This window comes from Crotalus tigris, unplaced genomic scaffold (assembly GCF_016545835.1).
Source record: "Crotalus tigris isolate CLP2741 ecotype Arizona unplaced genomic scaffold, ASM1654583v1 scf7180000024391.5723578, whole genome shotgun sequence".
Classification (NCBI taxonomy): Eukaryota; Metazoa; Chordata; class Lepidosauria; order Squamata; family Viperidae; genus Crotalus; species Crotalus tigris.
The window spans coordinates 2383860-2409035 of record NW_024100561.1 but is presented as its reverse complement, the minus strand read 5'-3'; the positions used below and the strand labels follow the sequence as shown (position 1 = coordinate 2409035).

The 25176-nt window shown below is 45.5% G+C and overlaps 1 protein-coding gene across 6 annotated transcripts; it reads left to right on the top strand.

Annotated features, from left to right (window-relative positions):
• The first annotated feature begins 4700 nt into the window (after window positions 1–4700).
• On the top strand, window positions 4701–23428 carry IRX4 (iroquois homeobox 4). Of its 6 annotated transcripts, none has more exons than XM_039329318.1 (6): window positions 4701–5163; window positions 13771–13928; window positions 15943–16194; window positions 17698–17804; window positions 20494–20807; window positions 22019–23427. In XM_039329318.1, the coding sequence occupies exons 2-6, from the start codon at window positions 13884–13886 to the stop codon at window positions 22780–22782; spliced, it is 1482 nt and encodes a 493-aa protein (XP_039185252.1). In that variant the 5' UTR covers window positions 4701–5163; window positions 13771–13883; the 3' UTR covers window positions 22783–23427. The 6 variants fall into 6 exon arrangements, with proteins under 6 accessions (XP_039185252.1, XP_039185256.1, XP_039185255.1 ...); XM_039329322.1 differs by lacking the exon at window positions 4701–5163 and adding an exon at window positions 5511–5624; XM_039329321.1 differs by lacking the exon at window positions 4701–5163 and adding an exon at window positions 6949–6985.
• Window positions 23429–25176: the final 1748 nt, after the last annotated feature.

The following is a 25176-nucleotide window of genomic DNA, read 5'->3' as shown; positions in this document are numbered from 1 at the left end:
TAATGTTTTAAAAAATAAATTGGTTGGGCAGAAAGCTTGATAATGCCAAAGAAAGTTTCCATACCATATTGATAACCATAAAGATCACACAAGTTAAATATAATAGAACCTTAATTACCATAAGACGGTTCCATAGAGTCCAATTCTTCTTGATAACAAAATATGAAAATGGTTAAATCAAAGCTTTTGCACTAACATTTTACATCCAAGAGGCAATGCATATTGTAATTCCATATCAGCAGAGAATCCAACTTCCTGCAGACTTATACATATTTCCTCCATCCTCCATTCACCCATAGTTTCTAACCTATAACTGTGTCACACTATGCTTAAGAGTTTGCTGATGAGATCAGATAAAATATCTGAACTGGGTTAGCATCTTGATTTTCCCTCAGTCAGGGAAAACTGAATAAATAATGCAAAGTAGTAAGAAGTGCACAATGCAGTCTTCAAAAAAGAACTGCACTAACTTATTTCATCTTGTGGAAGCACAAGTTAATCAATACACTATAATGTGTTAATTTGTTGGCATCAAATATGAATAATTCTGAACAGAGATTATCGTGTCATTGCTCTGTACCAAATATCAGAATTTAGAACAGAAGGGCACAGCAAAACATGAATGAGAACACACGTATGATTATATAATCCTGAAAATGCCATAATAGCTTACCTACCTCCAGACTGTCTGATGCAAATAAGAAATTTGCATTTGCATGACTGCCTCATCCTGCAGCACATGTCATCACTTTCCAAAGCCCATGAATCTTGATCTGAACAGTTTTAATGTTTTCATTCTTAGCATTTTAGGCTTACTGTTTTTGGGGCACTGAAGAAGAGAGAAAATTATGCTCCTTCATAATCTATTACATTATTGCATTGTTTTTAGATATGGAAGTAAAACCATAATTTATAGACTATCAGAATGTATAGTTTCCTAATTAAGATTAACTGCATCTGAAAGGAAACATATGAAATAAATAACACTACAAGAGAAAAGAAATTACAAGACTTTGTTACAAACCAGGAGGGGAGATTATATAAACACGTATTGGCAGACACCTCCCAAAGGCTCCCTAGGGGAAAAAGATTATTATACTAAGCTGCAAGCAATCAGGCTGAATCTTAGTCTGTCCAAGGAATTCTTCCTTCAACTCACTTTTAGGCAGGAAAAAAAAAAAAAAAGCAGGATCTTGGATCTTTGGATCTTTTTATCCAAAGTTCAGAAATACAGAACTTTTGTAGTACCCATGAAACACAAAAAGCAGTTGTGTAACTCTGCAGACCTCCATGAGAAGGAGAGGAAGGAGAGGATTTCTTTTATTAAACCAATCAACTGAAATGTGTAGATATGAAAAGGAATGTATGACAGAAAAGGGAATACAGAAAAACAAAACAAAATGTATTCCATAGTTTGATTTCATGTAAGACATACTATTTAAATAATAAGAATCAGTTCTCTATTATTGTTCTTCTCCTATGTCACCTATATATATATATGAGTAACATATGTGTGTGTGTTACATATATTTATATTTAAACTCTTCAGTTCTTACACTAATGGGATTGAATAAATGCAGGTCAATACCAGGTAAATCATTAATTTTTAAATATACTTTCTGCCATCATAGTTCAAATTAATAATGTTCCTTTCACTCTGAAAGCCCTAAAGGGCTTCCTAATATGTTTCAGTCCTTTGAACATCACATCATGGTGTGAAAAGAAAAAAAAATGTTCCACTTTGTGGATCCTTGTACATTAGAACCAGTAATGCTCTCTAGGCATCTCCAAAAATGAGCAACAAACAGGGCCCAAGGCAGAAGCAGATTCAAAGCATTACAACAGCTAAGATCAGATCTCTCATCCATTCAGTCTTCCTGAAATATTTACTGTATAAAATAGCTTGCTAGTTTTGCAAAATCTATCCAATTTTAATTTAAATTAAAACAAAATTAGACAAACTACTAGTTTTACACTTAGGATGGCTTTTTTAGGATTCCAATTTGGTATTTACAGTGTGTTATTTCCAGATTTCAGAGTGAGCTTCCTGGATTGTATCCAACACAGCCTTTGAGATTGGCCTCAGATAAAGCAAAAGTTCATCATTGTTATTTATAAAAGACTCAGTGAAAATTCAACTTTCAAGTGGACATTTGAAAGGGAAGGAAACCTCATCCCATGCCAAATCACAATACAGGAATAATACTGTCCTTCCTTCCTTGCAAAGTTGTTGCATAGAGGTCATAACTGTGAAGCTCTTTGAACATTTGCTAAATAAATGCATTAAAGTTATTATATTAATAGTGAGTGTTATGGCCCATTCCATCCATAATTTTCATGCTTATGTTTTCATATACTACACCCATGAAAGCACAACATGTATTTCTTATTTAAATGTTCTAGCCTACTTATTAACCTAATATGTAAAATAGGCATCTCAGTATAGGTAATACAAGCTAGCAGAATGTTCTGAGGAAATAAGTTTAGTAAGGTCCAGTTGCTCCCAGAAAGGTATATACAACAGCAATTTGAATACTTGCATACCACTCATCAGATGCACCTTCATCCTTCTTTCTTTTTTAATAATCTTTCATATTTGAAAATACCAGTAGCAAGGAAACATCCCAGCCTTTGAACTAAATGATGTTGAAGAACATAGAAGTTAGTTTCAAGGAAACATCTTTAGGACTAGTATGTAATATTTTTTTAAAGGTCAGTGCAACATTATGTATGTCTAAGCTAAGCTAGCAGGCTTCAAGAATAAGGGACAAGAATGTTCTAATTTCAAATATCAGCTAGCATTCTAAAATGGCTTTCTTCAAAAAATATCCAATTAGAACAAGATTCGTCTTCCAGGTAAATATGTGCAGGATTCTTGGAGGGGGGGGGGGGCTTTAATTCACTCATCGTCATTTATATGATTTGCATGGTTTTCCACTGAATCCATTCCAGTTAAGGATTTTGGTGATCAAAATATAAAGATATGAAACCCTGTTTAAATTAGTGTGTTTTGCTTTATTTTGTTTTGCTTTGTTTTGTTAATAAGGGCATATAGCTTCCATGTACATACTCAGGTGGGTACGTGATTAAAAAGTTCTCCTGACTATACAACATTAGGGTACAGATGCAGAGTACAGGTTAACAAAATCCACAATACATAGAAAACTATCACCTAATGACCTTTTGTGTGTGGCATCCTGTTTTGAAATGTGCATGGACAGTTGTTGTTTTTTTTTTTATTCTTGCTTTTCAAATCTTTCCTTGGGCAGAAAATTCAAACATGCAGTTTTTCTCTACATGAAGCCTGTTGCCTGTTCATTGCAGTCATAAATCGATAAAATTCTACGTACCCGTGAAGTGATCCAGTTCTGGAAAAAAATAATTTGATCCACTTGAATGTTTCTAGTCTAGCAAACATTTCAAATTGAGGCAAGATTTCAGTTATCTGAATAGAGAAAGTAGGGAGAGGGAGGAGGGAGGGAGGGGGAGAGAGAGGGAGGGGGAAGGAGAGGGAGAGGGAGAGAAAGGCAGAGGGAGAGAGAGATTTAAAGGAAGTTTGAACCCATTTAGCATGAACCGAGATATTCCAGATCAAGATGTAAATGTTACATCTAAATTGAGTGAGATTCCCTCCTGCCTACTGTACTTGGACATGCTTTTAAGCTTGCCTCAAGTCTCTGGGTGCTGGAAAGAAGTTTTTCCTGTACTTGATGGGCCTTCAGCTGGCTGCTTTTGAAAATGAAGGACTTTTAGTAAAAGTTAGCTCTTTTACTATTTAAACTCCCTCCCGAGACTGCCAAAAGTCTATTCTACATCCAGCTAGTAAGAGTGTGTTGTAACAATAAATTTTAGCCAATTTGTTAAGTAAGTGGGATGGGTTGTTTATGGATTCCTAAAAGCTTATTCTGAATAGGAGAAGAGGCCAATCAGACCAAGGCCACCGTAGCTACTGAAGGCACCTCAAAAATAAGCCTCACTAAGGATCCCAATGTAATTCAGAGGATTCTGTATGAAGAAACTGAAAAAGAGTCTAAATCTGGGATTCTATCTAAAGGGTAAACTCCTCAGCCAGGCAAACAGGCCTAGGCCTGTGCTGCAATCCCTTGGGCTTTCCTTAGGAACAACTTCCACTGAACTGGGGGGGGAGGGGGGCTCCCTTCAAAGAAAAGTTCAGAAAGCCCCTTGGAGGCTCTTAATAGTGGGCCAGCCTTCTGCTCCGTTTAGCCTCTTGAGGGGCACGAGGGACCGTTGTTCGCATCTTTCACCACCCAGGCTCCCCATCCATCCATCCATCCATCACGGGGCACGGGGAGCAGGGGGGTGACAAATGGACCTTGTTGCTGAGAGTCCCGGGGCCAAGCAAGCTCTTCTCCAGCATTCGAGTTTTCGGGACAAGCTTGCCTGCTGCCAAGAGCCGCCCAGCCACCTCGAGGGTTCCTGAGGTGAAGAGCTACTGCCCCCACCCCCGTCCCGGAGCAATGGACGCGTTTGTCTCTCCTAAGCACCGTGGGGGTTGCGGGGGTGGGGGTGGGGGTGGGGGGGTTGCCTCGGCTTTCTTTAGCCAACGCCCGTTTCGAACCCGCGCTGGCAACAGCCGCCAACCAAAGTTAGGAGCGGCGGCGGCGGCGGCGGCAGCAGCAAAAGCAGCAGAGCCGCCAGCGAGGGAAAGTGTTAATCAGGCGGCGCGGAGGTGGGGAGAGGCGCGCGGCGAGCGCAGCTATTCACTCGAACGTCACTCCGGTACAGGGGGTTAGTGAAGTGAGTGGGGCGCCTGGGGACTGGAGGCACTCACGAGCCGGGCTGACTCCAGCCAGGTATACACCAGATACCCTGAGCAATGTCTCCATTAGCGCGCGGCTGCCGCTGCCGCTCCCTCCTCCAAAGCGAACCGCAGCGGCTGAGGCGGAAAGAGGCGGCCCCCCTTTGCCATGGACAAGCCCTCGCCCGACGAGCCTAGGCGCAGCCCGGCGTGAATCCGCAACTCCCAAGGAAGACAACCCGGCTCCTTTCCCGACTTCTCCAGCTCGGCCTTTTCGCCCTTCCGACTCCCACCCCCCTCCTTCCACACCCTCCCCGTCAACAACCACCACCGCCGCCGCGTCCTTTATTTAGCCTGTCTTTCGGCAGCAAAAGCCGCCTGGAATAAGGAACCGCGAGCTGGAGGTGAGAGCGACGACCGGTGATCAATCATCCAGCGTCGGCACTGCTGTTTACAGGGGGAAAGGGACGCGTGGGGCGGGAGCTGGCGTTGCGGGGGGGGGGGAGCAAAAGAAGCCGACTGGCTCTAAAGTATAACTTTCGTGGGTATCCGCGGAAAGTGGGGTTGGTTGGTTGGTTGGTTGGTTGGTTGGTTGGTTGGTTGGTTGGTTGGTTGGTTGGTTGGTTGGTTGGTTGGTTGGTTGGTTGGTTGGTTGGTTGGTTGGTTGGTTGGTTGGTTGGTTGGTTGGGAGGGAGGGTAAAAGACAGCGATCCGCGTTTGCTGACCTTTGTTATGAAAGTTTGACGGATTCAGAGAAGTGCTAGCTTGTGTTCAGCGTATGCGATTGGGGGGGAAAGTGTCGGTGTAAGGGCTTGTGCGCCGGGGAGACTTTTCCAAGTGCAACCCTTTCCTTGTCTACCGAGGAGTAAGTGGATTCAACACGGGTTACTCCCCGCTGTGTGTGAATGTAGGGTTGCGAGCCCATTTTGTGCTGTAGTTTTCCGAAGAGCGAGGTACGCCTGGTTGAAATCGAACCCACGACTTCTTGCTGGAGGGAAGGAGGTCGACCTCTTTTGCTCGGTGGTGATGGCGCGGCACTCTGTACATGCTCGGGAGACCCTTTCATTAGGATTTGCGGCTCTGGGCTAGGTCTGCCTAGAGAGCGGGGCTGAGAAAGGCATCCCAAGCTGGCTTTCGCTTTAAGGATGCTCTCTGGGCTGAAGTTATTCAGGGACTGCCCCGCCGAAGTGGAGCGTAGTATGTTCTGATGGATTTCGCCGCAATGTAAGCCGCGAAAGAAAGGTAACGGGGATCCCGGTTGTTACCCACAATGGTAACTAAACCCCACCTGGTTTTGAGCTAACAGGAATTTTGTGTTGCTGGAAGCTGCTCTCTGACTTTATTGCCCATTACACCGCCCTTATATAGCGCACGCAAAAGGCGAACGCCTCAAAACTTCCGCGTGGAGCTTCAAGCTTTAAGCCGGGGCGGCGAGGGAGGGGGCGAGGGCCCAAGAGTCCCCTGGCCGGACAGATTTTTAAAAACAGTCGATGCAATTGCGACGGTTTTGTCCGAGACACCACCGGCTACTTTACGTTCAGCATCATCCCAAGCGAAGGGTCCTCTTCGTTTTTGCCCGGGCCACTTCAGAAGCCCCGCCAGCCCTGAAATAAAGAGCGGGGAAAGGCGGCAGCTTCTCCAAGGTCGCCGATTCTTAGTCCGCTTACTCAGCAGGACACCCGCTGACTTCGCTTGGAGTTATTCGCCGCTTAAATAAATGCAGGACCGCAACTCTCCTTCTCCCCACCCCTCACCACCACCACCACCCCGCGTCATCTGGAGGCCCGAAATGAGAAAGGGATAGGAATACCCCATTTCGTAATTTAATGCCGGAGGACGAACTGCAGAGTGCAATCCGGACTGAAGCCTTTTTACATTCAGAACTCGAGGTAGTAATTTCTGGGCATTTAAAACGAACGGCGGCTGGAAAACTCTGGCGCACCTGGCCAGATAAGACAGGCGTTTCTCTTACTATTCTGCATCTGCCAGCCAGACCGCCTCCCTTTGACATCTTGCAGAGCATCTGTCTAAACCGCTGGGCCTGTTCCCGCACTGCCTCCAGGTTTCAACTATTCCTGTGGAGGGGAGGGGGAAGGGAGGGGAGGGGGGGAAGGCACTTAGAAGCATCTGATTTTATTTCTTTAGAGGAGAAAGGCGCAGCTAGACACATGCGCGCGCAGCGAGATCCTGCAGACATACCCATGTTTCCCCCGCCTGCTCCTAAAGGTAGAGTTGGTTGGATATTGGATTGTTTCCCCTTTCTTTAGTATAACTTATTCTTTTTGGGATTTGAACTCTCGTGCTGGTGGAGGGCGTTCATTGGTTTCTCTGTCTAGAACTCTTGCGCCTTTACATTACCTGTGATTTGCCATTTAGTGAATGCTACCAGCGAAAGCGCGCCTCCACACTTTCCCCAGGATATCCGGGTGGGTAAGAGGGTTTTTTTTTGGGGGGGGAGCTCTGTTTTACGGGACGCCATCGCTCGTCCCTGTTCCTGCCTCCTCTAAAAGTTGGGGTGAAGGCGGTATGGACTACGACTCCGGGTAAGAAACCCAATAGCTGGGAAAGTGATCTTTTTTTAAAAAAATGGAAGCCGGCTGGAGAAAGTCGGGGAGTGCTTCAAACGCATCAGACTACAGAGCCCATAGTCCCCAGCGGCACTGTTGGGTATAATGATGAGACATGAAGTCCCCATATCTGAAAGACTAGACTGGAGAAGGTGACAAATTGGGGGGGGGACGCTTCACAAGGACTGGCATTCTTTACCCCACGGTAGGACTCGTTTCTGAATTCTTAGCGCAGACCACCATTCCTTAACTTTCTCTGGATAAGACGAGGCTAACTTCCCGGCGGTAGACACGGGGATGTGTCCCTGCCCTGCCCTCTAATCTAAAGCGTCAAAAATCGGCCTCCGAGTCAACCTGGTTCAGAAGAAAGTGTTGCGCTGCACGCAGAAGCGGATCCATTTTGAAAACAATCCCAGCGCCAATGGAACCGCCGGCGTTCAAGCAACAGGGACAGAAGAAAGTCGCCTTCGGCCAAGACTTCGGAGGGGACTCTCTCCTTCCAAAATCGGCAGCAAAAATTCCCCTGCCAGACTCTGGAGCAGCGCCTAAAAGAAGGAACCCTTTCGGGTTGGGGAGAGAGTCCTCCCTGTAGGCAAACTGGGATAAGCAGCAAATTCCCAGTACCTAAATCGGGGGTTGAAAATCGTCGCGAAGTTCTGCCCCCCCCCCCACCTCCAAGGTCCAGTGATGGGATTCAGCCAGTTCGCACCAGTTCGGCAGAACCGGTAGCTAATTTTTGGTGGCCCAGGCCCAGAATGGACTTCCGGAAGCGGCATCCACACAGAGAACCGGTTGTTCACATACTTGAATCCCACCACTGCCAAGGTCTCTTGCCCGCCCTTCCTCCCTCCTTCCCCCAAGTGCGGCGTCAAAGGTTGGGCTACTTTGGCGATCAGAGAAGCTGCACATCCACCCGCCCGCCCGCCCGCCCGTCCCGGTGGCCCCTAGGGTTGCAGTCCACAAACCCAGCTGAGGCTGGGCTTGGTTTAAGAATCCTTCCGCTTTCCAGGGGGTTTCTTCCTGGTCGTAACTGGGCTTAGGTGTGTGGATCCGAAGCAGCCCCCACTTCGAGCGGTCTCTCCCGAGGCTTAACATTCTTCGGAGTTAAACTGGTTGGAAGGGTTGCTTCAGGCGCCTCGCGGGGCCTCCCCTGCTGTTTTCCAGGGTAGCTTAATTGGCGAACTCCAAGTTTCCTGCAATCGTTTTCACAGGGAAAAAAAAAAAACCCGGGAGGATCCCGCTTCGCCTTTCGCTTTTAAGGAAAGTTGCCACCCGTTTCGTGCGCTCATGGGTGTTCTGTTGCTTCGGGGAAGCGGGTGCCTTTGAGCCCCTGGGGAAAGGGAATAAACCCCTTCCGTTTTCATCTAGACGCCCTTACTTGCTGAAAGGCAGGCAAGCCTCTGGCGATCCTCAACCCCAACCACGCAACGCTCTGCTCGCTTGTATAGACGGGATGATCTGCTACAACCCACCGGGATTGAGCTGCTACGCGCCGGGGAGCCCACCAAACCGCTTGGAACGATTCAGGAGTCGCCAGTGCCGGCTCCGCGGTGCCTAAAAAAGTGAAAGTGGCCCTGGAGGGAACGGGACTTGCCTCCTCTCCCAGAGGAATGCCTCTCTGTGTCAACCGAGTTAACCCTCGCTCTCTCTAGATCAGCCCGTGCTTTGGGTTCCCGCCCCTCCCGCGCCCTCCCCCTCTTCCCTCGTGTTCCTTGTCCGACACAATCTGGAAAGTTGCCCTTGTGCCTTGCAAAAGGACGCAGACTCCCGGAGACTGCCTTCCTTTTGGTCCAGCAGTGTTTGGAAAGGCCTCCGCTTTTGCTCCCGCGTTAAGATGGGAAAATAAAATACAAGTCCGGGAGGCACCAAGACCGTCCAGGGGACCGAAACCTTATTCTTGAGGTCCTAAGGTCCCCTCACCCCCGTTACGCATTCTGGAGAAATCTGTTCAGCTACTCGTTGGGTGCATTTATTCTCGTAAAAACAGCTGGGGCAGAAACGGGGAGGGGTGGACAGAGGAAGTGGACCCGATACAGCTTCGTTTCCCCTCCGTTTGAAACTCACCTTCAGTTGTCCTTTGCCTCCCCTTCCCCTCGGAATGAAGTGGGACTTTGGAATCACGCGGAGAACACGGTGGCTACTTGGAAGTCAGCCCTTTTGGGTGGCTTCCTAAATTAAGGAGATGTGATGAAATGAACTGGAAATTAAGAGTGCCGGCTGTCCTCCAGGTAAAAGTGACTGCCGACACCGGAATCCTGCAAGGATCTCTTTTCCAGAGGCGTGCTTGGGATCGGGGCCGTCTTAATTTTTGAAGGGGCCGCTATTGCGAAAACTCAACCTTCCTAGAGCCAAGCTTTTGCCTCGGTAAATTACAGCAATTACGCAGCAGATAGGATTATATGAGGTGTACTGCGGTCTCCAGATAGTCATCCATCACCCTCAATCGAGCTGTCAGAGCGGGCAGATTTGTCCCTGGGAGGCACCAAGTCTTCCAGCTGGGGAGAAGAAGGGAACATCGTCATTAATTAGAGTGTGACCCTGGGGCTATTCACATGTCTGAACCCAGGCAAGCTCTCCGAGCAAGTCTGCACTTCTGCCCTCCCCTCCCTCCACCCCAGCTGCCCTTCTCACTACAAATACACCAGGAGGCTTGCAAAACTCCTGAGGAGCTGGTTAGTTGCCCATTGCAAGGAGTCCTCCAAGCCCAGGACTCCTCTTTCCAAAGAATTCTTTCTCCTGCCTCCCTGTCCCAGACTACACACACACACACACACACACACACACACACACACACACACACACACCATACCTGGAGGAGAGGTGGGGGTGTCCTGATCTTAGCAAGGAGACCTAAGCAAAAGGGAGAAAAGTGGATGGGTAAAGGAGATGGGTACACTTTGAACACCTTCCATCCTTGTAAAGAATTTCTCATTCTAACCTCCTAAACTAAAACCAGCTCTACCAATAGGCAGAATGGAGCAGTTGACCTTGAGTTTCAAGAAAAGGCAATGGCATAAAAATTACTGGGTGTTTTGTTTTTTTTTTATTTCTGTCAATAAGAAGGAAACATATTTGTGGGATAACTGCATCTCTTTTTTGTAGCAACCACCTAGGTTTGGGGTGAGGAAGGTATCTGGCAGCAAAGTATCTTAAACTGGGCCTTGCCTAAGTAGGCTCTGACAAATTCTTTTGGATTTAGAGTCTATGTGCCACTCTTAAATGACTTTAGGCTCCATAAAAATGGTATCTAACCCTGCTAAGGTCCCTTAGCAGGCTTCCTGAATGGACTATTTTATATTCAGCCCTTAAGTTACCTTCATCCAAGGGTAAGAAACTAGTGATGATTTAAGGGCACCTTTGTATATCTGCTCACTTGGAAATAAATGGTCATTTAAATAAAGGATTACTTTAGGATTAATAATAAACAGGATGGGAATAAATGTTGAGGAAGGGGAGGGCAAGCAGTGTCTTGCATTTGTATACCTATATACTGCTGCTCACCTCCAACATGGAAAACATGTGGGTTTCCCCAGCTTTTCCCAGTTCTTTAGCCAGATTCCATCAAAATATGCTGTTCTACAAAGAGCATTTGCTCTTTGAATCCCTTTACTGAAATGCCATTTTTTTCCCCACTTTTATCTTGAACACTCTTCCAGAACTTCATGGGTTGAACCAATATGAGTCTCAAACTATCTTTTTTATCTGGGATGTAAGTCCAGCCAAGCATGAGTAATACAAACATAATCCCCAAATGTTCATTGTGTAGAGTTCCAGTCTAAGAATCCCTGAAAGCCATCTAGGGATGGTCTTTTGAACTCCTGCCTCCTGGGTTCTGCTACTGAAGTATTCAGCAGTACAGAAATTCCAGCTCTATTAAAATTAATTTGGCATTTGGCTGTTGACATCAGTGAAACATTTCTAATAGCAATGGTGTTAGTGATTTAACCTCACAGGCACATCCAGAGGGCTTGAGCAATTATTCTCATTAAATGTGAAAATACTGTACAATGATTAAACATGAAAATGTATTTAATGTTCAGATTAAAAGGGCCTAGCAAGAGCCTTGAGAACAATTGTCAGTGCTGAACTTGGGTAAATAGTTAGCATTCAAACCAACTAAACCTGGACACAAATTACACACATTAGGCATGTCTTGAGCTTATAGTAGGGTGGCTTTTATCTTTTAGTATTCTCTGTGTGGCTGTAACATCTGATCTAATGCTACCACCTTTTCCTGCTTCTCACTTTCCACTTTGGCTATGTTACAGTCTTAGCCAGATCAGACAGAAGCAGAGCAGGTGCCTCTGTGCAGCATAAGTTTGGTAAAATTGGGTTCAGTTTCCCACTACTATCATGGATTAAACATCTAGTTGGTTCTAATAACAGCATTGTCAAATTGTTAATTTGGAGGACTCCCTCCCATCATATGGCTCCGTGTTTGAAGAGTTTTTCATTCTTACTAATGTAAAATTTTTAAAAACTTAAACCATCAGACTTTGGAAGGGAAAATAATGCTACTTTGCTTCTTATTATTAGCAAATTTTGTTTTTTAGAATGGTCAAGTAGAATTCTGGAACTGTGGTGAATGTCATCTAGATTTAGATGGGACAGAACTGAACTTTGCAAAACAGAATCAAAGTTTGCTGGTCATAGGTGGTGAACTTTCATTCTGTCAGAGAGACAGAGAAAAACATCCTTACTAATTTTTTTTAATTGCTTCTCAGCAACACTTCAAGCATCATGTCAAGTATGTGGAAGGTGATGGAAAGAGATGAAGAACAAGAGCAATAAAGCGATTTCCACCCACCCATCAGATTCCAGCTGATAATTTACACTAGTGATAAATAAATCAAAGGAGGACTTGAAAAGCAATATAAAGAGCAGGCACAATAGCCTAGAAAACCAGGCCTAAAAGATCCAAATACAGGCCTTGAATATAGTCTTTTGCAATAAGAAATGAAAAGTTACCAGTGGCAGCATTTCACCAGAGCCTTATTTACACATAGACCAGCACTGTGGACAGATACTGGTCAGAACAAGCCAGAGCGAGTAGCACTGAAGAGATCAACGTAATCAGCTCCCAAGTCTCTTTCTCCACCTTGCATCTTACTAACAAGCATTGCCTTTTGCCCACAAGGTCGGGACGATTACACTGTCCTACTTTGCGGGACCAATGCTTGTATATCAAATGCCAGCAGCATTTCGAGGTATTCGCTAAAAGCTGCGGATCGGTATATCAGACTCAATCAAAGGTCGTAAACCATTTCGTTCCTCCATAACGGGACGTAGAAGTCCTCCTCACCAGACATGCCTGTTGTCTTTAAGATAATCCTCCCCCCAACCCCCACCTCCAAAAGTGCCCTTCTAAACAACTCCCAGCCTCCTAAAACAGCGAGAAGAGAGAAGTGCCTACTCTGAACGGGAGCGAGAGCTGTGGCTAATGGGTTCACAGGATCGGGGGCGAGGGCGGGCCAGGAGAGCAGGGGGGGGTCTCCTCTCGGCGCGCGCTTGGCTGTCAACCTCGGAGCTGCTTTCAACTGTTGATTTAAAAGCGCTGCTGGCACGCGTCCCTTGTTGGCCTCGTTTGTAAGCGGACTGATGACTACAGGACGGGGCGGGGGGAGGAGAGAGAGAGAGAAGTGGCAGGGCAGCTGCTCATTAATTAATTTCTAATTAAAAGTGCTTACCACCCTTCAGTGGTTCCGCGCACGCGCGCCGGGAAACGCGTGGGGAGGGGGGAGAGAGAGAGAGAGAGAGAGAGGAGAGGGAGAGAGGGAGGGAGAGAGAGAGAGAGAGGGAGGGAGGGAGAGAGAGAGAGAGAGGGAGGGAGGGAGAGGAGAGAGAGAGGGAGGGAGAGGAGAGGGAGGGAGGGAGGAGAGGGAGGGAGAGAGAGAGGGGCGGGAGGGAGTCCGAGCGTAACGTGGATGCCTCCTGCTTCGTCCTGGCGTGGTTCTCTCGGGGCGCCGCAGACTTCGGTCCCGCTTCACTACTAATCCACGGGCGAGAGAGTCGCCTTCCCCCCCGCCCCCAAGAAAGCAAACTCCGAGCTGTTCTGCGTTGCTTTGGGCGCCGCTTGAATCGCAGTCGCTCCAAAGGGAACACCCAGCCCAAACAAAAGAGGTGAACCCGGGGCAGGTCCTGTGGGGGGGGGGGTCTTCCCTGGCTGTTCCTGGCCTGGATTCGCGGATGGAGAGACGGGTCATTTTTCGCTCCCCGCCTTCCGCCGCCTGTGGATGGGCAAAATATGTTGTAGTGTGGTTAAGTGAGACAGGCGCCACTGGCCCAGCTCCTGAGGCAGCTCTTGCTTAAAACTGTTATTTGCATTTGTGTGCCGGCCGGAGGGGAGGGAGAAATACATCCACGCTACTTTTAAAAAAAAATGCAACGTCAGTAGTAATGTTCAATGTATTTTTATTTTTTATTTTTTGTATTTGGTACTCTAAGGCTCCTGGAAGCCCGAGTTATTCACTCACCGGGACCAGTAAGGCTGCCTCCCAAGCTCACAAACCCACCGCTTCTGCTGCTGCTTCCTGGACTTTGAGAGCACTCCAGTTGCCATGTCCTACCCCCAGTTTGGATACCCTTATTCATCTGCACCTCAGGTAAGACCAGCCCTACACAGACTGTACCAAATATTGCACTGGAATTCCCACACACACACACACCAAAAGTTCCCACTAAGGATAAATGTGGAAAAGCTTGTTTTTTTTTAATCTTTCTAGAGCAGTGTTTCTCAACCTTGACAATTTTAAGGCATGTGGAGTTCAACTCCCAGAATTCCACAGCCAGCAATGCTGCATGTGGAATTCTGGGAGTTGAAGTCCACATGCCTTAAAATTGTCAAGGTTGAGAAATACTGCTCTAGAGGGCAATACTGATATCACTGAAATCAAAAGCACTTACATCCAGGACTGCAAGATAGAAATGTGGAAGCTGGACAACCATTTTCACCTGGATAATTAGGCTTTGTGAACGGAATGTCTTTGCAGTCAGTGGGTTTTACTTCACAGTAGGATCGCCTGTCAATCCAAAATAAAGTTCAGTTGGAATCAGTTTATGGGTGGAAGGAGGACTGTGAAAAGTAAGAGACAGGGCAATTTTGGGAGGGAAGCTGCAGGGTTAACGGCCCAATCCCCTTTGCCTACTCCAGGGGTAGGCAACCTTGGCTCTTTTATGACTCATGGACTTCAACTCCCAGATTAAGTCCCACAGAATCTTCAGGGAACCCTAAACTAACTGAGCAAATATGTAAACTGTCTTTGATTCTCACAATACTCAGCACCAACAGGAAACCAAATCAGTTGGGCTTCTGGCTGAGTTCCATTCAGTTCTGCTTCCAGATGGGCAGAAAAGAAGACTTGGTCAATTCATATGACTGAGCACCTGGGAAAGAAAGGGTCGGGTGGAGGGTGGGTTAGCAGACCCACAAAAACCCACCATGCAGGCAATTCCACTTAAGATCCCCCAAAATCAGTCTCCCATGGAATGGCTGTCTGTACCTTTAGATTAAGCAATCTATTGCTCAAGGCAGGTGGGTGGATTAAATATTCCCTGAATCCTGGAATGACTGTTATAATAATAATTATTGAATGATTTTCACTGAGGACCTGGGAGCATATTTCTCAGAAGAAATCTGGAGCTTTTATTTAAGGGGGAAATGTTATGAGGAAGGCCCAAGAATAATATTCTGCCAATGTCAGTATAAACAGGTTTCTCCTTGGAAAGAATGAATTAATCCTGTAAAATATTTTTTTCTTTTCAACTAGCTTTCCCTCTTCAAGTGCTTTTTACACTACTACACGGTCTATACACTGGTGAACTGTAAAATACTTATTTAAAGATCACTAAAACCAGATCAATTATTCTTTCACTAGTTTCTTCTAGGGCAGTGGTTCTCAACTTGTGGGTCGGGACCCCATTTGGGGTCGAATGACCATTTCACAGGGGTCGCCAAACCACGCTGTCCGCCATTTTTTTCCCTTTTCCCTAGCTGTCCTACTCCCTCTTATTGGTGGCCACACCCACTTGGGGGTCACCACAACATGGGGAACTGTATTATGGGGTCACGGCATTAGAAAGGTTGAGAACCACTGTTCTAGGGATTGCAGAGAGCAGCTATACTCCATGCACAATTTTCTTCACAGCCAGATTAGATTAGAACAGTCATCTGAGTTAATTAACCCACTGAGCTGAGTAGGACATATTGCTGTATCTGAGCAGATATGCATAGGATCACTCTGGTCTTTGAGAGTTCAAACTATTGTTGGGGTTGGGTTCTGCAGATGACCATTTTGATATTTCTTCCATTTGAGTGGAATAACGCTCTTCTTACCCTTGGTTGAGATGATGTTAACTCTAAAACCCCAGGGCTGTACATGTGTAGGTGCCTAAACGGAGGGCAGGCAAGGGAGAAGAGAAAGTTTATTCCAGTTTATTATTAACTTTGAGAAACTGCAAATAATTTGCCTTGAAATCAGAGCAATGTTTGCCCCAGAAATGAGTTCTGTGATTTGGCATCAAAATGTACTTTACATAATTGATTGCTGGGTTGGCTAACCAGCCTCCTTGACTCCCAGGTCTCTCTCCTTTTCACCATCCTGTTCTTTCTTCTTCTAGTTCCTGATGACCACCAACTCCTTGTCAACTTGCTGTGAGACCAGTGGTAGGTCCTTGGCGGACTCGGGAGCAGCACCCTCCACTCAGACCCCTGTCTACTGTCCAGTATATGAGAGCAGGCTGCTGGCCACAGCCAGGCACGAACTCAATTCAGCAGCTGCTCTGGGAGTCTATGGGAATCCCTACACAAACACTCAAGGCTATGGCAATTATGTCACTTATGGGACAGAGGCATCAGCTTTCTATTCCTTGGTAAGTCTCTGCCATTGCTGTGCCCTGAATTTTCTCAAGGGAAGTAAGGAAGCCTACCAGCTGTTCCTAAGAGACTTAGTAAACTACTTCAGAAAACCTGGATTGGTCACCAATTGGGCTTGCCTAGATCTTAAGATCAGCCTCTAAGGCTGGGATGGAAGCTCAGTCTTAGAAAGTAAACATTTAGCTCAAAAATGAACTGAATTAGGATGAAAAATGTAGGAAATTGGGGTAACAATACCATTTAGCCCCTCTAGAACCAGTGGTTCTTTTTTTCCTAGACCTAGAAAGCTCTACATGCTTTGGAGAAAATTGGTGTCTACCACACACTTGGAGGGTACCTGATGGGGGAAGTTTAATAGGGGTTGGGCAATCTTCTCCACTCCAATTACACGCAGGTCTGGATGAAAACCCACATAGTCAACTGCAGACATTTTAATATAATCAATGATTGATAACCAAAGATGAATGCATGTAAAAACATACTATCCTCATTACACTCCACACTACACTACACTACACACACACAAATTTATACAGCAATTTTTATCCTGCATTCCTGATGCATATTCATCATAATCTTCTATAAAATATCACATACTGAATTGAGCAGGTAAAAGATCTGATCTGTTGAAAATTTTAAATATAACATAAACTTTGGTGTAAAATATTTGCTTCAAGCAAGACCACCATTAGTATCAATGGATTGGGCTCCTCATTGGAAGAAAGTGGAGTCTGATCCTCCACAGCTGTGAAGTTTCATTTTAACTTTTAGCTTCAACCTGGTTCAGAATTGCAATTTAGAATTTCAGGTTTCAAAGGACAGTAAATCTGGGAATTCGTGACTTAGTAGAGAGCTAGCATTTCCTGAAAAAAATGGATTTTTTTGTTAATCTCTTAATCCCCGGAAGAAAATTGCAAATCAGTGTGGATAATATTGTGCTCAGTGAAGTGTGTGTGTGTGTGTGTGTGTGTGTGTGTGTAAAAGAGAGAGAGACAAAGAGAGGGAGGGAGGGAGAGAGAGAGAGAGAGAGAGAGCGTCTTCTCCATACCCAAACAAATACACTTAGAAAGATCCCACTTGTTAGGTGTATTTCCTAACCTAAGGTGGTCTGCCATGATGTTTTCAATTTCAAGATCATTTGCCTATGCTTAATGACTTACCACATTGATAGCAATCTGTTTTGAACCCCTGAATGAAGAATGCATACAATTAAATCTTAGTCAAGTACAAGGGTGTGGGTTTAGTTTGGAAAAATACCCATTACATACCTGTTTTTGAATAAACAGGCATGAGTTTGGGCTGGTAATCAGTGCAGAATTTTCTTGCTAGGGGGAAAATACTCTATTTTTGATTGCATGGAGTACTTTGCTGTCTTGTTCCCATCTATGTTTCCTCGTGAGGAAGAAGAAATTGCCCCCTGCTTTGCTTTGTTTGCTTTCCCATTACTGGCAAGGAAAGGGGTAAGCTGAAAGAAGCCATTCTTGGTTTTCCTGTTCTAGAATAGCTTTGATTCAAAGGATGGGAGTGGATCTGCGCATGCGGGCATTACCCAGGCGACTGCTTACTATCCCTACGATCACACGCTCAGTCAGTATCAATATGACAGGTAAGAAACAAACAGCTATTAATTGCGAGGCGGGACAAGGGAGGGGCTGGGGGAGGACACTGGCTGTTTGCTCCCCCATTGGGAACCCGGTTTAAAGATAACTACACCCGTAAGCGTTTGTGGGGGTGGATCTCAGCACTTATAAATGTGGAGCAGTTGTGCTGAATGTCTGACTGCTTGCATGTTGACCTGGATGAATAATCCTGACTAGCAGCAGCACGTGCAAAATATATTAAGCTAAAATACAAATGATTATTCTGTTTAAATCAGTATGAGAAAACATCTCATTGACTTCTGTTGAAGCGTTCTCAGGTCTTCTTGTATTCTAGCCTATAGCTGAGAGATTATTTGTGCAAATGGATTACGCAAATCCTTCTAACCTCCATTAGGTGTTATGTATGGATTAGGTGTTATGTATGAATGCGTTTCCCACCCTGTGAAAAGCCCATGCTTTCAGCTATGGGAATGTTCGCTCTAGCGGTAATGGAGAGTAAGGCTGAAAAATGAATTAGGGAGTCATTTGGTCACATTCCCCCCACTGTGGAGGCTTAGAAAAACCTTTATCTTAACTGCACACTATCCCCATCTACAACTATAGGAGTCATTATGGACCTTCCTTAAAGGGTTTGAAACGCTGTACTGAAGTCAGGGGAGCCCCAATGACAATTGAAAGGGGCAGTATCCTATCACCCAGCATAGGATATACAAACAATTATCTATGCATTGATGTTCCCAAGTAATGTTTCTTGCATAGGTGAACTAGCTTTTAAACTGAACTCATCCTATTTACTTTAAAAAAAAATCTCAGTCGTATATAAGCCAGATGAAAAGACCTAGAGGGTTCAATTCAGCTTATCCCCATATTACTGGCTACAGGATTATCATCTGCAAAAAGTCCCACTGCATTTATTCACTGTAATTCTTCACACACTTCCCTGGGAACTGAGCTTTATGTCTGAGCATGCATGCATTGGTTTTTGCTATAAGCAGTCCAAGAAGGAAAGCACAGAAAGCAACTCCTTAATGAAACTACTTGCAGAACTCCAGTTTACTCATGCGCCTGCCCAGTCTTCATTTCCATATTGACTTTTTTTTTATCGTCTCTAGTCACAAACCCATAACTTTCTTCTAATCCCTTTTATCACTTTGGCCTCACAGCTCTATTTTCAAATTCCTATTTGTATTTCTTGAGAGGAATACCTAAGTGATCACACGAAGATCAGTCTCTCACTGATCAAGAGCCAGATCCGCCTTGGGTACTAGGTAATAATGACTGTGTTGAGTCTATGACCATGGAAGATTTAGGAATCTGCCTAGGTAGGTGTCATGAAAAAATAGCTTCTGCAAGGTTTCTCTGGGTCCAGCAGAAACTAATGTTTTGAAAGTTCAAGCCTGAAAGTTTTAGAGCACCTGAGATCACAGTGTTTCTCAACCTTGACAATTTTAAGGCACGTGGACTTCAACTCCCAGAATTCCACAGCCAGCAATGCTGGCTGTGGAATTCTGGGAGTTGAACTCCACATGCCTTAAAATTGTCAAGGTTGAGAAACACCGGAACAGTGAACCTCTAAACATTGTAGTCACCCAATGAGAATAGAAGTAAGCTCTGATTATGGAAGAAATCTTGAAGTGAAAAGATTGGGGTTTTTTTCTATAGTGATTGAATCCTTGTCTAGTTGTTCTCCCCTTCAATATTTTGCAGCCTTTAGGGTCAATGACAGCATTATCTTTAAATCTAGATATTTCCCTCATTTCAGTCCATCAGCATTGATTTAATCATTGCTTTCTCTTCGTTTATGATTCTTTTTTTCTCTTGGCTGCTTCACATAGGCATAAACCATGTTTGTTACCCAGAGCATTTTGCACTTCACAACTGGCATCCGAATGTGTGAACTTGCTCTAAGAATCAACCCTTAACTCATCCCTATGTATACTTTTCTTTCAGAGGCAGATTTCCAAATAGTTCCCATGAATTCAGATAGCTTAAAGTTGACACCCCCTCTTTTAACATCATGTTAAACAAACCTTTTTTTATCTTTGATCTCGTTTATTGCTTGTTTTCTAAAAGAACATGCGCCAAGAATCCCCCGCTTCCACTATTTCAACCTTTTAAGCCCAGTGGGTGCAGGTGACCTTTTCTTAGATGATGTATATTAAATATTCAGGCACAGTTTCAATATCTCTTTCTGTGTGTGTGTATACGAGAGTGAGAAGGAGAGAGTATTTTGCCGCTAATAAAAGGAAATATTTTTATTACCATCGCATGCAGAGGTTACTCGGAGGTCCTTACTGGAGAGAAGTAGCACCCCAAAAGGGATATTTTTCTGACACATTCCTTTTATATTAACTGTATATTAATTCCTCCCAAAGGCCACATTTCTTTGGCAAACCGTCTGCTGTAGTCTGATCCATCCTTCCCCGAGGAATCTCTATTGAATACAGTGATGCTTTCCAACAGCCCTGCCCTTCATCCCCAGCAGACTGCAGAGCCCATCCACATACTTCTACATAGTCAGATTGTTTATTGGACAAATGTTGAGTACTTACAGTTCTTACCCCCCAAATGAATGATTTGTGAGCTAGAAGAATCTCTATTCCATGGGTAGCAGTGAGACGTTCTCCTCAGTCAGAATAAAGGTAGGTCTGTTAAGTACCCGTCCTCTTTTTCTCACACTCTTTGTAACCACAGATATAGCACCATGGATGGAGGGACAAGGAGGAAAAACGCCACTCGGGAAACCACCAGCACGCTGAAAGCCTGGCTGCAGGAGCACCGCAAGAACCCTTACCCAACGAAAGGCGAGAAAATCATGCTGGCCATCATCACCAAAATGACCCTGACGCAGGTTTCCACCTGGTTTGCCAATGCCCGGAGGAGGCTCAAGAAGGAGAACAAGATGACATGGCCCCCGAGGAATAAGTGTGCCGATGAAAAAAGACCCTACGAGGAAGACGAGGATGGAGAAGGTCAAGGGGAGAATCTAAAGAATGAGAAAGTCGAGGGTATCGCTTAACACTTCCTTAAAATACTGCAAGCTTATACTTTTTCTCCCTATATTACCTTTGCCCACCCAGGGACTTTTAGACCTACTGGACTATAATTGTGTGTTGACCTAGGATGGTGGCAACTATAGTCCAATACATTTGGAGGCATCAGGTTGGGGAAGGCTTCCTTACATCTTCTGATCATCAGAGCAAATTGGAATATGCAGTCATCATCTGTTCCTGGGACTGTACAATATAACTATTGGGGAACACTTGGATATGGTATCCTAGTTCTCAGTTTATGGAGAAATTATCTATGAGGGGACGCTCTAGATTATATTTGATAATACAAGGACATATTTCACTCTTAGCAGGCAATAGCCTTGTAGTTGCATTGTGCAAACCAATACCCTTAACAACTCAATGGCTGTATTCGCATGACATGCTTTAACTTGATTTCCAAGTTAATCCATGTTCCCATAGCCCCATAAATTAACCTGATGTGTTGAGGTGGCGCAACACCCAACACCTAAAACAAAATCTAACCTAGATTAACACTAAACAAATTGTGCATGTTATGGTAATAGACCTTCTAAATCTTTTGTGATTAAGGAAGTGTAAATCCATCCACTACTCATAAGCAAATACACTTTCTTAGAGTTGCGAACAGTACTCTTGAATTCGAGAATTTTATTTTAGAAGGCATGATTTATAGCCAGTCCTGTCATATCATTCTTTGGGAAACTGGTACTCTCAGGTGTGCAGTGATGGGACTGTATTTATCTGGAGATGAGAGAAAGTTGCTGCATTCAGCTGTGTGCCAAGCTTAATCTGGCAGGGTGAGAGATGGGTATCAAATGATTGTTCCAAGGGTGGTTACTTCTCCAAGGCTCAAACCTAACTTGGAGAAGTAAAATTACATGCAAGAGGAAAAGAGTGGTAGATATAAATATTTAGTTGAAGTATTTTTTACTCCAGCTGGAGCGAATATCTTATTTCAGGCAGCATCTGTATCCATTTGAAAGGTTTTGACAAGTGACTACCAGCTTAAGTTTCCTAATAACCAGTTCCAAATAGTGGCTGACCGTTCACCAGAGTTAAGACTGAGGAAAAGTGAAAGGGGATTCTTGTGAATGATTTGTGCCAGACTGAGGAAGAGACATTTCATTCGCAAATGCTAGATAAGACGAGAATGAATTAAACAGTGTTTCCCCCTCTTCTATTCCCAGAATCCTCCGGGAAGGAGGACAAAGAGCTGGGCCTAAGCGACCTGGACGACTACGACCCACTAGAGTCGGAAAGCTCGGAGAGCGAGCTGAAGCCGCCAGCCTTCGGCCACGTGGAGAGCAGCGGCGCGTGCGCCAACGAGCCAAGCAAGGAGCCCACTCTGGGCGCGGGCGCGGCGGCTTCGCTGGAAAGCACCCTGGACAGAACCAAGAGCTGCCTGAAGGAGTCCGCGTCGGGGCCGGAAGGCTGCGAGGCGACGGAGCTGCTGAACGCCAGGCAAAGAAGCTGCGAGGCCAAGCCGTGTTACCAGCCGCAGCCGCCGCCTTCGCCGCTCCTCGAGGGCGGCGGGAAGCCGAGGATCTGGTCGCTGGCGCACACGGCCACCTCGCTCAACCAGGCGGAATACCCCTCGTGCATGCTGAAGCGCCAGCAGGGGGCGTCGAGCGGCGGCGGGGCGGCGCAGGCGGCCGGCGTCCTCGAGAGGCCTCCGAAGGATTCCCCCGTTACCAACCTCAGGAACTGGGTGGACGGCGTTTTCCACGACCCCCTCTTCAGACACAGTACACTGAACCAGGCCTTGAACAGCACTGCAGTGTCTTGGGCGACCACCAAGGGCTCCATCTTGGAGACGGGAGCCTTGGGGCGCTCGCTGGGGGGCGGAGCCGCCGTGCTCAAGGGGCAGCTGGCCGGCCTGGCTGGGCCTCAGGACTCCGGTAAAGACTTCCTGGCTTTTCCCAAAGCGGGTGGCAAAATGTTCTGCTCTTAACGACCGAGCCCCGTCCGCGTCCGCCTTCCCTGGGTCAGGGTGGGGGAGAAAAGGCAAGACGGGGGGAAAGACTCAGACCTGGTGAGCCGCTGAGGCCGGGATGGGTCCTGGCGGGGAACTCGAGAAAGACTTGGAGAGAGCTGAGATTTGGGCAGAGCACGTTTTACAGGAGCGGAACAGAACGGGGGATTTTAAAAATGCGGCTGGACATTTCATGCGGGAGAAAGAGATTCCCATTCTCAGCTTTTGGGAGGGGGGGGGGAGTTTTGATCACTTCCAGCAATCGAAGTTTTCATCACGAAGCTTGCCCTCTTGCGCACGCGGTACTCGCGCCGCCTTTGGAATGTCCCGGGGCAAGTTTACAGGGCGCGAGATTCAAATTCAGCTTCTTCGAGGAGGGGAGGGGGACGTTTGTCTCGTTCTTTTATTTCCTTTTAATTTGTGGCATGCCGATCTTAGTTACCAAAAATACTTTCTCGGACTTCCCCCCCCTCCTCTTTTCAGTATTAACATCTCATACACACACACACACACACACAAATCGCACTTCTTTCACCGAGTTAAACCCCATTGCGCTCCCGTACACAAACACAGAATTTTTGACCTTGACAAATAGGTTATGTCGAAAGGGTATGTTCACCCAAATAAATTGTCTGTCTCTCAGAGTTATCCTATGATTTGTGATCTCTTTGCCTTGCTTGTGAAAAAACTCCCCCCAGTGGGTTTTTGGAAAGGGAGACAAAAGTGAGTTTACGGGTACTTTTCGCCAGTCTATTTATTTCGAATGTCTATTTCGAAGTAGCTCCGTGAAAATGAGTATCACTTCCAAGTTAAATAGGTATCGAGCTTTTTGGAAGTCAGATAGTATAAATATGAATATTTTCATCCAGACTAGAGTCCGATACTGTACTTTCTAGAGTCACTTCACATGGCCTCCAGCGATAAAGGTCAAAAGACAAGACAAGGGGAGTTGTGGCACAACTTTTAAATCAACAGAGAATCTGTTGCAGCGCGAATTTTCTTATTAAACGACTTTTAAGCTCTATCAAGGGTTCGGTAGTTCAAGATGAAGCAGCGACGCTGGAGCAGCGGATGGTAGTGGCTGCTTAAAGAAAAATATTTCAATTATTTCTTACCGGGATCCCAAGCAAAATCATTTACATCTTTCATTTTCTCTAAAACTCATTATAAAAACTCAAAAGACGATTTGTGAAAGGGAGTTAATACAACCCATCATTTTGGGAGGAGGGTGCTTATGGAGTTTGGCGATGGGTAGGGTAATCCGGAGAACGCGAAGGGCCAGGTGCTGGTTTTAGAATGTTTTTAAAAATTAAGAACGTTTATCATTTATGCTCTTCTGTTGGAATATTTATAATTGTACCCGCGGACAAAGTGGGACACACCTTTTCCTATTTTTCTATAACAAGTTATAAACTGGCAAAGAAAAATTTGGATATGATCTGAAATTCGGAGGAAAGAAAAAGATTATCTATTAAGAAAAGTCGTATTTTTAAAGGAACCCAATAATAATTCAGCTTCTCAAGCCAATCAGGAGAAGGGCAATATCGTGACCAACTGAGGCTTGCTGCCCTTCTGTCTCCTGACCAAAAGTGCAATCTTAGACAAGTTTGATTAAAAGGAAGCCTGGAAGAGGAAATTGTTTCTTAGAAAATTTCCACAAAATCGAGTTGCATAAAGAAATTTTAATTCGGTTCCCCAGGTAGAACTGATTATATAGACGTTCAGAATTAAAAGCTCGGAGAGCTGCTCGCTTATTCGGGTTGAGAAGCAGGGGTTTCCCCCCCCCCCGAAAAGGAAAAAGGCGAGCAGGGGGATTTTAGAGAAATGAAATTGTTGGGAATGTAAAGTCGCCAAGGAAGTCTTGATACTGTATTGCAGCCGCTGCCGGCACCTCTCGCCCTCCTCCCCCCCCTCCCCGCCCCGTTAATGTGAGCGAAGCAATTGATTCACATGGAAGATTTGATGTTTTAAAGCGCCGTTTTAACTTGAAGCTTCTCCCCTGGTATGGAGAGCGAATCGTTGGATTCTCTATGAATATTTCAGCACTTCAGGATGGATGCTTTACCGTTTTGACATTAAATAGAAGCGCAGCCAAGAAGAAGAAGGAGTGCTCCCCCCACGGCGCGGGACTTTCTCGAGAAACGTCGGGCAATTTGCCACTTAGCCTGCAGAAGACAGCGCCGTCAAGATCCCCTCTCGCGGCCGCCTGGGGATGGAGACGGGGAGCAGTCTGCGGGTTACAGGGAAAGCGAGGGTTGCCTGAAGTCTGTCCTCTGATTGAGACGCTTTAAAAGACATCCTTTCATCATTCCGACCGGCAAAATAAATTAATAAATGAACTTTGTAAATTCCATAGAAATAATTTTGAAAGGA